Source organism: Lipotes vexillifer, unplaced genomic scaffold (assembly GCF_000442215.2).
Source record: "Lipotes vexillifer unplaced genomic scaffold, Lipotes_vexillifer_v1.1 scaffold822, whole genome shotgun sequence".
In the NCBI taxonomy this organism is placed as follows: Eukaryota; Metazoa; Chordata; class Mammalia; order Artiodactyla; family Lipotidae; genus Lipotes; species Lipotes vexillifer.
The window spans coordinates 802,958-819,250 of NW_006770496.1; the positions used below are offsets into that span (position 1 = coordinate 802,958).

Below are 16,293 nucleotides of genomic sequence, written 5' to 3' on the forward strand. Positions count from 1 at the left end.
TCAACCCGAGTACCTGGCAGGATGGACTGACAATCAGCTGAGATGGAGCAGATCTGAGTTGGAATATCAAGAATTCTATTTTAGATATGTTGAGTAGAACTGTACTTTACATAGCTGAATATATGAATCTGAGTTTAGAAGAGAGATCCGGCCCAGAGACAGAAATTTGGAAGTGGCAGGTATACTGATGACTTTAAAACCATGAAAAGAGGACATGAAAGGAATAAGTGTAATAGGAATAGAAGAGAGATAATAGATGAAAGGGGAAGGGAAGAAGAGGAAAGAGAAGAGAAAGGAAGGGAAGAGAGAAGAGGGGAGAAGAAAGAAAAGAGGGAGGAACCAGGACTGAGAAGATGCAAAGAAGAGAAGGAAGAATCAGCAAAGGAAACTGAGAAGCAACAACCAATGAGGATCAAGAAAAACCAAGAGTTTGGTGTTCTGGGAACTAAGCAAAGAAAGAATATTAAGGAGGAGAATACTGAACTGTGTGTAAAATGAGGCCTGAGAAGTGGCCAATTTATCTGTTCACACTGATTTTGCAGTGTGGAGCTCATCAATAACCCTGACGAGAGAAGTTCTGGTAGAGTAGTGGGAACGGTAACTTTGGAGAAGCCTTGCTATAAAGATGAGCAAAGAAATGAGACAGCAATTGGTTGGAAAAGTGGAGTCAAGACAAGAATTTGTTTTTAATGTAGGAGAAAGAGCAACAGGTTTGTTCTCTGGTAGGAATTACTGAATGAAAAGCAAAAAATTGGTAACAGGAGCAGGAAGGAAGAATTTTTGGGAAAGTATTTTTGAATGCTCTGAGTGATGTGATCCAGTGTATGGTGGAGGGGTTGGCTTTAGGAGGGAACTTGAGGAGCTTATTGATGGTAGCTGGGCTCATGGAAAGGCAGAGAAAGTGGAGCTGCTGCTATAGGAAGATGATGGGAAACTTGGGAAGTTCTTTTCAGACTACTTCCATTTTCTCAATGAAGAAAGAAGATTGCCAGCTATGAATGAGTATGGATGCATTTATCTTTGCACTTTTTTTCCATTTAGGTGAATTTTCTGATTTCCCCAATACTAGTTTACTATATTCATAATTTTTATGTCATTTTCCAGGTGGCAAACAAACACTGAGAAGTCAGTGAGCATTCTGAGAATACAAAAAGGAGGACTTTTAGGCTCTTACCGCTTAAGATGCATTACCATGCATAATGTTTCTCTTAATCATAGGTATTCTGTCTTTATGACCAACATCTAACTGTAATCCAGAGCTTTATAACATTTATAACAAAGAAAGGAAAGGTAATACTATATACATGCGCTTTACACTTTTAATGTCATGACTCTCTTCAAATCACTCTTGTAATACATTTCTCTACTGACCATAGTAGCGCTATAAGGGACATTAGTCCTAACACTTATTCATGGAAAGCTTTTACAGTAGAGTTTTTAAAAGCTTGCCTTTTTCACAAAAGTTTGTTCTTTAATTAGATTTTAAGGTATTTCTAGCCCAGAGTTTCCAAAGAGTGTTACACAGAATTCTTCTCTTACTTAATTGGTCCAAAGAGATGCTCCTAGAAAAAACGTTTTTTGATCATAGATTTTAGAAATGCCTCAAAGTATATTTGCTTCTTAGAGCTATCCAATGTAAAAATTAGCATATTAAAGACTTTGAGAAGTCTTAGGAGAATGCGGAAACCTACTCTTTCCCATACGTGACTATAGAATTCTTATTTTCATTGAACACACACATCACACACTTTGGGAAAAGCTGGTTTACAGCTATTCCTTTTTCAAAAATATAGCATTACATAATACAGTCACTAGGCATATTTATTTTGATACTATTCCAATATTTAAGAAAATGAATGTGATTAATATATTACTGCAGCATAGACCAGCCTATGCCAACTAACATTAACACCTCTGCCTACACAGGGAAAGGAACGGAGATGAAAGAATCAAAACCCTCCCTGAAAAGCAAAGTAAAATGTTTTTTTCCATATCTTATATCTCAGATCTATGTGGGCCTATATTCCTGATCTATGCGGGCCTATATTCCTGATCTATGCATCAGGGAGTGAGAATCAGTATTATCTAAATGTTAAGAATGAATACAAATAAATAACCAAATATATGCATTAGCAAACACCAGTTCATTCCATTTCTAATTGTGAAACATGTAATATAATGTAGAAAATGCTAAGAAAACTCATTTAAAATGAGAAAACGTTATTGCTCTTTTAAATAATACATAAATATTAATACATTTAGTTGTAACTAAAAGTAAACTGTAAAATATCAGCAGAGAATTTTAGTGACTTTTCCCTAATATGTGTAATGAATCATGTAATTCTTCAAGTGATTATTATTATGTGAAATTATATCTGAATAATAGGAAATCAAGTTTAAAAAATTAAATAGTGGAAAGTCTTTAAGTTGTTAATTTAGTGAGTGATAATTACATAATGTGTTGTAACCCAAAAAAAAGACTACCATGAAGCATCTCTGGGATGTCAGCAGCATAGCTTGGTGGGGGAAAGATGAAAACAATGAGTTGGCAGGGCCAAGGCTAAGGGAAATGATCCAGGTGTAGATCTGACTCCCTACAGGCCAGTAGTTAAAATTCAAAGCCAGTATTCAAATAAATGAGGAAAATTGAGGTTTGACAGAGGCAGGATGGGGCAGAACAGAAAGGGGTGGGTGCAAAAGATTTGATCACGTAAATGGGTGAGGGTAGCAACCAATCTTCACACGAAAAAGAATGTAATAGCCTTGACTTTGATGAAGGGGACTTATATCTCAAATTTAGTGAACACCATTTAACAAATAATTTCCCTCTTAAAATGCCTACATAATGATAAATACAAACTACTCAAAGATATTTTGATATGTAGATGCTGAATAGGTGACTAGGCCTACTTACTATCTAAATGACTATATCCTGAATGATAGACTACCAACGTATGGAATTCAATTTTATACCCCAGAAAAATCACAAATTATGGAACTTCGGGGTCTGTCGCAAATAGCTGAAACCATAAACATTAAACCTACCAATGCCAAGATTCTACAATATTTAAGGTGGGTTGGTTCCTAACTGAAACAAAAACTCAGCTATCATTTGGGGGTACAAAGAGAAAAGCCCAATCCTCTTTAAAAACATCTAATGGTGAAGAATAAAGGAAGTAAAAACATTCAAGACCACTGAAGTCCTTTTTTTAAGTTTAAATATTCAATTGCTTGTAATATATACATCCTTCCCATCCATCCTCTTAAGTCCTCTCTAATAAAGCACCTTTTTCTCCAGGTATCAATACTTTTCCAGGAGACCATGAGTTGTAGGGGAGAATATCCGCAGCCCTAGCAGGTGGTCTTGACTAGCCCAAACCAAGCATGGTGGTCATATTCTCCTGTTAACGACTGGTTTAGGTGTGAACATGTAACAGTATGGAACATTTCTGGCCAATAAGATGGGAGGGAAAATTTTTTTTAGGGCATTCAAGAGAAGGTTTCATGGCTCCTAACAGCCATCAGGATGAAGCCAACACAGAGATCAGAGCCCAGACAGCTATGAAAAAGCAAAACCAGATTCCTGGCAAATACCAGCTGGACTCCTTGTTAAAGAAGAGAATAAGCTTTGTATTGCTTGAGTAAATTTAATTTAGGGGTTTTCTGTTAGTTGCAGGCGTCCTAACTGATACACCAGGCTTTTTTTTTTTCCTTTAAAAATATACTAATGTAGAAAAAAATGCATTCACAAACAATTCAAACACAACAGGTTGATATAAAATGCAAAGTAAGTCTTCCCTGACCTCCCAGTACTACTCAGAAATTATCATGTAACCAGTGTCTATTAGCAGATCTTTTGGTGGTTGTCATTTAAAATTGAAAATAATATACCTAATCATGGTTTTTATCAACTTTAGACAGAATCAACCACCTACCGTGAAAGATTATAGAATTAGTACTAAGTAGTACTAAGTACTACTTAGTACTTAGTACTACTTAGTACTAAGCCTTTTCCTCTCCTTTTTTTCTTCTATTTCCCAATGTGAGGTACATTTTACATCATTAACCAATAAATGTAATTAAATCTTTTGTGTACTGTTTATAGGTTGATTGAAAAACATTTATAGTATTATATAAACAAATTCGTTGTAAATTGAGTAATAAAAGAAATAATATCAGTTTTCCAAATGAGAAATTCCCAAGTGTCAAATTCTAATGTATGCTCTCAATTTCTTTCCAGCTTTCTTTATTTCTTCATGAGGGTATATACTCAGCCACACTGTCTAGTTTCCCATGTTGTAACCCTTCTTGTACTTTGCAATTCAGAGTAAAAAACCAGTAGTTTTTTTCATAAAGGGTATGTGGATGGTAATCTTTGAGTTCTTGCATTTCTAAAATGTCTTTATTTTGGGTTCACCCTCTATTAATATTTATTTGGTTACAAAGTTCAAAAGCATTTTTCCCTCAGATATTTGGAGACACTACTCCATTCCACTTCAGCATCTGCTATTATTTTCCCCATGTCTGTGAAGCGAATTCTTGCTACTTTGTAGGAAACTTCTTTTCACTCCACTTTCCCCACCAAATACTGCCCATTTCTCTGCAACTCTTCCCCCAAAAACTCTACACACTGCTTTTCTAGACTTGGTATCTTTGGCTCCTCCCCTTCCATTCTCCTTCTCTCTCTCCCTCCCTGTCACCCTTTTGTAATAATTTATTTTTTGGTGTGGTCGGGGTTGAGTGAGAAAAGGATGCTTTATGTCCCCCCACAAGATGAGACCATCTCACCAGAAGTTAACCGTAAAAGTTTACATTAGGAATAAGACCAGTAATTTTTAAAATTTAGGCATATTTGCAGAGTAAAATAGAACAGATGATTCTTGAAAGACTGTGACAAACTACTCACTTATATTAGTATTTTGATCTGTTTCCATGTATCCCATTATTTTGCAGACATAGCCAAAGAATATTTCAAGAAGCAAAATATGTATGGGTGTGTATGTGTGCCTGTAATTATTTCATTCCTCACTGTCAGAACCTGTTTGATAGCACCAGTTCCTAATACTAGTCCAAAAGTAAACAGATGAGACTATAAGAATCATTCGCTCTTTATCCACTTTGACTCTTCTGTCCTCAAATACCATCTTATTTTTAAAATACAATATAGAAACAATAATGACTAGTTTTTATTTTCTTGGAAGAATAATAAAGGAGCTTTTCATTTACATAAATTGTACTGTCATAATTTGTTTGATGATGGCTTTCATAGGTATAAAATAGTTCTGAAAAAACAATTATTCAGAGTGGTGATCAAAAGAAGAAAAGCATGTTGATGAAATGTAAGCTACACTAAATAAAATCATAATGGGTTTGATGGATAATCTTTTTCAGGTCATATTTAATTCAAACAGATGAGAGAGAAAGAAAGGGAGGGGGAGAATGGGAGCACAAGCATAATATATGCTATCATCCTTGCTCTACTTGAAGTACTATTTAATATGTGTTCATGCATATGTTCTAAAAATTCATTATGATTTGTTATTCAGTTTTATTTAGGCCAGTATTCACCAAACTTTTGCTGTGGCACACTTAGATTTGGTACTCAATAAAAATGATTCTACGGTCCAAACAATACTTAGTATCTCTACTGGAGATTCACAATATAGGTTAGCTTATTAAAAACTCTGAGAAGCCCAATAAATGGGTATTCAAGGACCCAAATTTCCAACATGTTTTGGGGAGGTTTCCCCCCCACACCACCAAGTAATGCTCCTAACACCAGCTGAGTGTGCTACAATTCAACTCAATTTTGACACTATCTGGAGACAAGGTCAGATCCCACAGGTTAAGGGCTTAGTCCTATAAGACTATTTTTCACTTCAGATGCCAACCACAAGCCCAGACTGTCACCTGTGCGTCTGACCAACTGGCCCCAGACTGGAGGTTCCCCGGACTCCTTCCTCAGGTTCTATTAATTTGCTAGAGAGGCTCACAGAACTCAGAGAAACACTTTACTTACTGATTTATTATAAAAGGATATGACTAAGAACAGCCAAATGGAAGGGGTGCATAGAGCATGATATGTGGAAAAGGACACCAAGTTTCCACACCCTCTCCAGGTGCACCTCTCCCTGATCTCCATGTGTTCACCAATTTGGGAGCTCTCCAAACCCTCTCCTTTTTTTTTTTTTTTTTTTTTTTGGTTTTTATAGAGGCTTCATTACAGAGGCAGGATTGATTAAATCATTGGTTACCAATTCAATCTTCAGCTCCTCTCCCTTCCCAAAAGCCTAGGGGTGGGACTGTAAGTTCTAACCCTCTAACCACTTCTAGCAACCAGCCCCCATCCTTAGGTATGGTCCAAAAGTCACATGCTTAGCATAACAAGAGACACTGCTGTGCTGTCATCACAGGAAATTCCAAAGGTTTTAGGAACTGGGAACTGAATGAAAGCCAAGTTGCTAACCCTTCAACAACATGGGTGTCAGGGGCACTGACCTCATGCAGTGGAAAATCTGAGTATAACTTTAGAGTCAGCCTGTTTTATCCACAGTTCCAAAACCACAGATTCAACCAACAACAGATTGTGTAGTACTTAAATAAATTTTAAGTATCTATTGAAAAAAAACTGTGTATAAGTGGGCCTGTGTAGTTCAAACTTGTATTGTTTGAGGGTCAACTGTATACATGAAAAATGTATTCTGATCATCTAAATGACCAAGCATATATTTCTTATAAATCACAATACTGAACGCCCTTATAAAGAAACAAGATTCAAATCTTAATCTATATTTCACAAATCTATTTGAACATGATTTTTTTTCACAGCATATTTATTATCATCCTGTAGAACCTCATTCTGAAGAGCAAGCTATTTGCTACTCACGTATGGAGTCATAATTGAAACTCCAGTAAAATATCCATGTTAATTCTGTCCAAAAATGTATTCAGTATAAATTCTTTTCCACATTTCTTTAAAAGCACTTAGTTTTGCTGCCATTCTCTCTAAACCTGCTCCAATGAGGCACACCCCCACCACTTGATAAAAAGTAGTCTTGTCAAGTTCATTTCTGAGCTCTAAAGAGAAAGAACAATGGCTACTTCTCAGGCATCTTCTTACTGGACTCAGTGACAGCATTTTACAAAGCTAACCACTTTCTACTTCTTGATAAACTTTTTTTCACTTTCTCTCAAGACACAAAACTCCTAACTCATTGGCTCCTTCTTCTCAGATACCTTTGTGGGTTCCTCATTTTCTCCTTGTAATTTTAATTTTAGAGCACCTGAGGGTTCAGTTCTTGGATTGTTTCTTTTTATATCTATAAATATTCCCTTGGTGACTTCATTTACACTCATGGTTTAAAATATTCCCTACATTTTGACAATTCCAAAATACACATCTTCAGCTCCATTCTCTCTCCAAATTCCAGGCCTATCTCTAAGCCTCTACACATTGTCGCTAAGTTGGTATGTCGAAACTGAATTTTCCATCTTCCCTCTTAAATGTCTTCTTGCAACTTTCCCCATCTTAGTTAATGGCAACTATCCTTCTGGTTCTCTATAAACACTAAACTTGGAATCATCCTTTTCTCCTCTTTGATGTCTCTATCCAATCGGTAAGCAATTCCTACTGGCAACCACTTCCCACCACTGCCACCGCTACCCTCCTGGTGTAGTGTGTGAGCTGCATCAATTTCTCATCCTGGAATACGGAAATAGACTAACTGGCCTCTCTGTTCCACTGTTGCCCCTCTATAGTCTATTAACAACACAGCAGCCAGTATGATCCTTTTAAAACGTATAGAAGATAAAGTCATTTATTTGCTCAAAACTCAGCTATCACATCACATTCCAATGCCAAACCCTTTACAAAAGCTGACAAAGCCCTAATGATCTGTCCTGCCCCCTACCCCACTATCTTTATAAACTCATCTCCAACTATGCCCCCGTGTCACTGACTTCCAGCTACACTGGCTTCTTTGCTTTTCCTAGAACTTGTCACACATTTCCATCTTCCATACAAATAACTCAAGTCTGCAAATTCACCTTCTCAATGAAGCCTACACAGACCATCTGGTTGAAAATTGCAACACGTTTTTGACCTGCCTGCCCTGCCAATATCCTTCCCCTGCATTATACTTCCTTTCTTTTGTACAGTGTATCACCTTACATAGTAAAGTAAAAAATTAATAAACAGAAATCTCAATTATTTAAATAGAATGGGTAGACCAGAATGGGAGCTCTCACACCTTAACACCATAGCAGAGCCCAACAGGAAGAAGAAAGACTTCCTTTCTTTCCTGACAAGAGGTTGGCTGAGACTGTCACAACTCAGCCAATGAAAAGCCATGGACTCTTTACTATAACCCTCTTGGCTTCCTTTTCCCCTCTATGAAATAATTCTCCTCTCCATTTTTGCTGGGGAATTGGATGTGGTTTGCCATGGTTACAAACCCTGAATGGCAACTCTTTGTTGATCCCAAATAAACCCATTTTTGCTGGAGAAATTACTGGCAGTCTAGTTAAGTCAACAGTAATTATTTTATTATGGTTATTACCGATCTCCTTTCAAGAGAATGTAAGCACCTGCACCCCATACTCCTTACAATACATTATCAATGACAATAAATAAAACTGCATAGCAAATTATCTAGTGTAGAGGAGTAAAAATTATTTTTCCTCTACCCTCCTAGAGGGTCCTCCTCTTTGCTGAGGAACGTCCCCGCCCAGGTAATAGAAGACAGATTAGCAAGAGAAAAACAAAAAGAAGTTTAATACCATGTACCTCCTGTATATATGGGAGATAGACAGGAAAACTGAGTAACACTCAGGAATGGCCCAAGCCATCACCTACGGAGACACAAAAAGATGAAAAAGATGTTTGGAGTGGGGGGCAGTTATGGGAGATTTTCAGGCAAAGCACAGTAAGCAAGGATATGGTGGTTGTGTCAATTTAAGCCCATGCCTTCCCCACTGCTAAGAGTTCCTAGAGATTTAGTCATCCTCCTCTTCCTTGTCCAGAGAGGGAGACACACTTAAAAATGAAGATTTGCTTATAAATGTAAACGTCTCTTATAGAAGGGTACCATTTACTTGGTTTTCTGAGCTTCTCCTACGATTTTGTTTGTTTACAATAATCAGTGTAAGATAATCCTTATGCCAAAGAGGCATATTTTTGGGGTGGCAAATTCTGCTCCCCTTCACTGGGTAGTTCAACCGCAGGGCAAGGAATGAAGAGAAGTTGGAGAGTGGTTTGAGTAGCAAAGTTTAGCTAAGAGGAAGAATCTGAATTTCACAGAAGATAGTCAAAATATGGCCTGCATGGTAGCGTGAAAAATAAGAGACCCAAAACGAAGTTGTTTATGCTAAGCCCCACACCACCTAACCAAGGCTTAAGTACTGTTTCAGCTCTCCCAGAAATGGAATCTTAAACCAATCAGGAACTACCTGATGGGCACTAGTGACGTAATCTGCCTGACAGACCCCTGCCATCCCCTAAAGGAAAGTGACCTTGCGACAACTTTTTGCTGGTATAACTTCCTTGTCCTGCTTCTTCCTGCCTGTAAGTCTTTCATGTTGTTTAGTTCCTCAGAGCTCCTTTCTATCAGCTAGGTGGAAAGCTGCCTAACACATGAATCGTTGAATAAAGCCAGTAAGATTTTTAAAATTCACTCATGTGAATTTTTTTAACAATAGGGAACATACACACTGCACATCTGCTGTATCTTCCACTGACTTTGGCTGTGGTTGATGTAAATGTAAACTAAATGTGGATTCATACTGTTTCATCTAATCCTGTCTGACACCATCACCACATGGAAGGAAACCTTGGTGTAAGCAGGTTAGGTAAGATAAGGACCTATGCCTGATTCATTGATGCATGTCAGTAAATACACGGTTGGATGTTAGGGTTTCTCTTCCTTAGTTGGTTTTCCTTAAATGTCTGAATTCCTTGGGCATCTGTTATGTGTTTATGAAGGACTTACATCAACTTGCACAGAGAGATGAGAAAAGCAGTTTCTTCAGCAGTTACGTATGCCTGTGTTAAAGCTCCTTTTTGAGTGGTTTCTTGTAAGTTGTCAGGGTATTTCAACCTGCAGGCAACTGCAGGTGAGTATGTCGTCAGCACGCAGAAGTTATTGTCCCCTACACATGCCAAAGTAAGACGGCGTTATTTACTCTGGGAGTGGAGGGCTGCTATTACTCACCAGCACCCACTCCATCACCAAGTGAAAATTCACTTCACCTCTGCTCTTTTTTTGGCATCTCAATACCCTCAAATGGGGAGCCTGCCCAGGAATAATCTCTTTCTTCGAAGTTATCCTAAGTCCCTGACCTGCAGAAAAAGCTGTCAACAGTTTACCTGAAGGGGAGAGAAAAGGGCAAGGGTTCCCCATGAAGTTCTACTCTGGCCCATTCTTTCACTTTGCTTCCCCTTTCCCACCCCCCTTAAAAATCTGAGACTAAAAGCTTCTCCAGGACACCTTGACTGTGGTTCTCTGATTTCCCTCTCAATTCAATTTCTTCTGCTTTATACCTTTTCCTTTATATCATGCCTCAAAACTTCTGTATGTTGTTTTACAGCATGTTTACAACTTCATTATTATATTTTCTGTCATTGGGACAAAGAGGGGAAACAATCATGACTGATTTTATTCAACCTGTCACCTGGAACTAAAGATGCCAGCATTAACATGAAAAATATAAAACCTTAGAGACCTACTGCTGATACCCATCTCTTCTTTATTCTGTTTGGCAATGGTCTCATTTTCCTCTAGTGTGTTTTTATTTGCTTTCACTTCAAAAAAATTAGAATAACTACCCCAGGATTGTATTATTATTTTTTTTTTTGTGGTACGCGGGCCTCTCACTGTTGTGGCCTCTCCCGTTGCAGAGCACAGGCTCCGGAAGCGCAGGCTCAGTGGCCATGGCTCACAGGCCCAGCCGCTCTGCGGCATGTGGGATCTTCCCGGACCGGGACATGAACCCGTGTCCCCTGCACCGGCAGGTGGACTCTCAACCACTGCGCCACCAGGGAAGCCCTGTACAAATTCTCAATTGACCTTGGGCAACCTAAATTTTCATGGAACTGATCTCAGAATTGGACCTGAAATTTAGAGCACAAAACTACCTACCAATCTGGAGCACCAAAAGAATTTCACGCCTACCACATGCACTATAGCATACAATGCAAGACATACTCAATCCAGAAAACTTGAAGAATTAGAGAAATTAGTTCAAGAAAAACATTAAGTCATGTTATGAATACTACTATTTTATGCCAAACGAAAAAAATGTGATAGATTTCATGTGTTGACTTCTGTAGGGAGTGTAGATTAAGCTACTGTCTTGGTCATTTCATAACTACAGGAGTTTACCATTCTCCTTGTGCATTCAACCCGTATAAGCTATAAAGAAGAAAAAATTTAAATTACTGAGGAAACTTTTATGTTGATTACTGGTCTAATTTCTAGTTGCTTATATAACTAACTACTCACACACACATACCTGTAGATTACCTAAGCGTCTTTATATTTAGTTTGTATCATGAGAGTTATGATTCATGGTACATTTTTCTTTGTAAAAAGTATGCCAAAGAGCCAAATGAGAGGTTAAAAAAAAAGAAGGGGTTCAAATAAATGTTTAAAATGGGAAAAACAAGAAAGATAATCAAGGGTACAGATGCTAACAATATTAAAATAATCCTCGAAGTTCATCGTCATTTGAAAAAAAAATTTTTTTTTTGCCTCATTTGTTCTGTTTAATAGGCCACAGATAATCCTCAGACCAAAATACAATGTATGGCTATTTTCTTATTATCAAACAAAAGTAGTAGGTATAACTTTCAGGAAATAATTAAGGTACATAAATATAACAGAATAAATTCAGTTTCTTCACAGATGTCAAGTTAAAGATGATCACTAACAAATAAACCTTCATGCAAAGTCTGCTTTTTCCCAACCAGGCCTAAAGAGGAAAGCAGCAGGGGCTAGAATACTTGTTCCTAGCAAACAAATACACCAAAATTATAATTAACAAAATCTTCAAGCTACCAAAATCTGTGAGGGAAGGAGGATGGAGGACGATAAGAAAGCAAGAGAAATTACTAAACGGCAGTCTAACAATGTCACCTCAGGGTTTCAGGTTAGTGAAAAGTAACTTCTAGAATATGGTGTATGATCAGTATAAGCAGACCAATTGCTTATATACCCTTCCTATCTCCAGAATTGCTGAATAAACTTTTAACAATAAAATGACAACAGAGAACATCATATTGTAAATATTATATTTCTCTCACTCACAAAGGTGTATGAGATATTTACTAGTTTTAATATGTATCCATAGGATTAATACTCATGTGGAGTATAACACAGAAAAGTGCGGAACTAAAGAAATGTCTATCTGAAAACAAAAGCACACATTTCTTAGGATTTAAAAATATTGCACATAATAAGGTTGCACAGAAATTACTGGCTGTTTTTATAACAGAATGAGGTATTAGTCAATCTCTAAAGATGAGGGCAAAGAAGAAAAACCACACACACACAAAAATACATAAATCCATACTAAAACCTAGAGCGTCAACAATTAATAAAGAAATGTGAAAAGATGTGTAAAATAGCTATGATTTCAACACTACAAAACCATTAGCCAGGGACCAAACACGTAACAAACTCTGGACAATGTTAAGTTTTCAACTTTCTTTGAGTCTAAATGACTATGAGCAATACAATCATTTCCTTTACTCAAATTCTTCTGCATGGTTCTCTGGTAAATATTGAACCATACCCTTCTGAAGCTTTCAGTGGAAATTAACCAAGATACTGCTTGCTATCCTTTGCTGAATGACTCAATTATACAGTTTCACATATTTTGTGACCCAAGTCAGAGATGCTACAGAGCATGCAATTTTAAATTAGCAAAGGTTTCACTGCAAAAAAAAAAATCATTCAAGTTCACACAATTTAAATCTACAATAACTTTTAAAATTTAACCTTTAAATATTTATCAGGCAAACTCATTTTTTTCCTTGGTAATAAAACTGGTCATGTTAATAAGCCCAAGGGCAGGTAGAGAAAAAAGACCAGGCAGAATTATAATATCTTTTTTTAAAGAACCTTGCCTAATCAGGGATATTAATAATTAGCTATTTCTCTACTAAGTGAATGTTGCTGAATTTCTCAAAAACAATTTAAATATATTTGATGGCTATATCAAGTTAAGTGAAATCATGCACTTGTCAAAATAGTTCACAAAAAATTGGTTCTGCAGCAAAGATGTTGAAGAAGAGTCAACTAGTTGGGTTTAAAGAGAACAGAAAAAGGACAAACTACTGCCCTGAACAGTCAGTGTATGTAGTAACCATATTTCCTTTTCGTTGAGTGACAGTCCTACAGTGCTTGCTAGATCCATGGAAGCTATTTTCAGTCTGTACTGTATGTCGATTGGTGGTGGTGTCAAAACCACTAAAAGAAAACATTTTCTCCATATCTTCAAACATGTCATCAAACAACCCACCTCCAAAAGAAAACTCCTGGAAATGGTGCCTTTGTCTACTGGAACCATCCTGGCGTGCCTGGAAGTGATTTTCAAAATGCTTCTTGGACCGAGTGTTTTGGTTTTGACCAAAAAACCCAAAGTCTTTAAATAAGTCATCAAAATTGAAGTTAAATGACTGCTCAAAAGGACTTCCACTAGCTCGTTGTCCTTTACCATTAGTAAAAGCACTATGTCCAACTGTATCATATTCTTTTCGCCTATTAGCATCTGAGAGTGTTTCATATGCTGAAAGAAATAAAAATACTTTAGTAATTGAAAGTAATCAAAATTACATATACCCAAACCTCTTAAATTTATTTTATGAAAGTATTTCACATCACAAATAAAACCAAATGCTACTAACATAAAAGTTAGAAGTCACAAAAGGCAGATACTTTGCCTTATTCACTGCATACTATCAGCAGTTAGCACAATGCCTGCCTCTAGTAAATAACCAATAAATATTTGTTAAATACTACTATTAATACAAATAAATATGGGAGCAACAATTTCAGAGTTATTCTTATTTGTGCAAAATCATCACTTTTATGAAAGAATTTAACGAGCAAATTCAGAGGAATTCACATTTTTCACTTACTAGTTGAAGTAAATGTTTAACTCCAACTCCCGACTCAGTTACCTCCACCCACCATTAATTACTAAATGCTCAGGAGATGCAATTTGTTTTAGAATTAGTCTTAAGTCAAAACTTGTTTCATACTTTTCCTTTAAAGACAAATGTGGCTTTGAGATGTAGACCAAGTGAGGAAGAAAAAACCAAGGCATTTTAGAGTCTATTTAATTTTTTATGCTTAATATTTTTATATTTAATCTCCATAATTCATAAAAACTTTCTTAAATTAATTCATAAGTTTTGGGTATCTAAAATTCCTTTTGACACAGAAACAATAAGCAACTTTATAAATAACAAAAGAATGAAATAATACATTTTCAACATTTTCAGATCTGAATGCCAATAAAAGTATATACTTCCACACATCCAGGATCAAAATATGTTACAAGAAAAGAGCCTTGAGAATCTCACTCTCACTATATTCATGTGTAGATCCCACTCTCCTTCCCACCTCCACAAAACCTTCAAATACATACAAACTTCTCAGGTATCATTCACCTTTACTAGTTAATACCTGTGAGACCTTGAAGATAGTCATTTACGTACCTTCTGCAATCTCTCTGAATTTTGCTTCAGCATCAGGACTCTTATTTTTATCAGGATGGTACTTCATGGCCAACTTGTGAAAGGCCTTCTTGATTTGGCGCTCTGATGCTGACTTTGGCACACCTAAGATATCATAGTAACTTTTTGAGGCCAAAATTAATTCGGTTATCATTAAAATGCATATTGCAAAGATGAAAACTGACTGGGGAGTAGCCATTTCTAATATCCTAAAAAAGAAAAGAAAAAAAATATTATCCATGGAACTAATCTTAAGATTTTTCTTTTAAAAGAAACTGAAAGAGCTTTTAGGATTCAAAGTATACTAATGCAGTATCAAAATGTTAAGCATATATAGTGTATCTTGTATCTATTTCCATGTTATTTCACTTATACAGGCTGCACTACCCCTAAATTGGTTGTAATATTGAGAGCAAATATAATTCAACCAAATTAAGAAAAATCTTTCTTGGCTTTGCCTTTCCACTAACACTCTGGCCATAAACACAGTAGTTACAAAAATATAGCTTAAAATCATCTCAATATCTCAATCTTCCCTTATAGAATTCATATTCTAAAGGGATTTTTTAAAAACTTTAACTTAATGGTAAAAAAGTATATTACCAAGGTAATCAGCCCAGTATGTCTAAATTAGCAGTAATCTTCCCTCCCTAAGAAACTTTGTTTTCATTTCAGCAAGGTGAGCCAAGGATTGCACACAGAGAATCTCAATATTACATAATATTGACAACGCAACACAATAGAATGTAATCTTTTTTTTTTTTAACTGTAAGATCCCAAATATTTAACAAAAAAGCATGGATAAATGAGTTTTGTTAAAAACTCATAACAGAATTTAAGATTTCTGCGAAGGCTGCCAGAAAAATGAACTTTCATAGTTTGTACTTTAGATAAGGTAAATTCTTTCTAACTTCTCAGCAGTCGTTAAAATGTTTCTCTAACCTTAAAGAAGTTTGAACCTAGAATTCAACTGAGAATTCTTGAGAGTACAGATTAAATGATTTGGGATTCAAACGGCCGTTTGTTGAACACCGTACCACAGGAGTCCGTAAGAACCTAGGATGACATAACACAGCGGAAGAAAGACGCTCTGGTTTGTGCAAACTGCCTGGGTTCCTCTCCTATTGGCCTGTTCAGAGCGTAATTAGCAGATGGATTACTTCTTCCCAGAGAGTCACTCACAATCACGCGAACCAAGGATCAAGTACGAACTCCTGGTTTAAAGAACACAAACCAAGCGCGTACTGTGACTGATCCCTAGTCAAAGGGCGGGTCTAAAACTGACAGGGAGGCATCTTCCCAGTTTCACAAACCTTACTCCACAGTTTCAAGTTGAATATACCATACTCCTAAAAGACGGACTGTTGCGTTATACTGACTCCTCATTCCCGAGAGCCGGCGTACGGCAAGCCTGGGCCTTACTCCCCAGAGCCAGTGGCTGGTTGGGCTGGACTCGCCCTGTCAGACCTTGCGCCGCCGTCCGGTTGTCCGCGGCTCAGGGTCCGGCCCCGGGAGGAGCTGCGCGACACCCGAGAAGGCCAGCGGCACAACCCCCC

At 37.0% G+C, this 16,293-nt stretch overlaps 1 protein-coding gene across 1 annotated transcript; it reads right to left on the reverse strand.

The window, feature by feature from the left end:
• Positions 1-12,274: 12,274 nt before the first annotated feature.
• On the reverse strand, positions 12,275-15,052 carry LOC103074356 (dnaJ homolog subfamily B member 9). The gene is made up of 2 exons (XM_007446108.1): positions 14,720-15,052; positions 12,275-13,785 (listed from the first exon to the last, which is right to left on the reverse strand). Exons 1-2 carry the CDS (start codon positions 14,976-14,978, stop codon positions 13,331-13,333), a joined length of 714 nt encoding a protein of 237 aa, XP_007446170.1. The 5' UTR covers positions 14,979-15,052; the 3' UTR covers positions 12,275-13,330.
• Between the last annotated feature and the right edge of the window lie 1,241 nt (positions 15,053-16,293).

Coding starts and splice junctions, on each gene's coding strand:
- LOC103074356 (XM_007446108.1), bottom strand. CDS start 14,978: ATGGATAATATTTTTTTTCTTTTCTTTTTTAGGATATTAGAAATGGCT. Junction 13,786..14,719: donor ATTCAGAGAGATTGCAGAAG/GTACGTAAATGA, acceptor TATTTCTTTCAG/CATATGAAACACTCTCAGAT.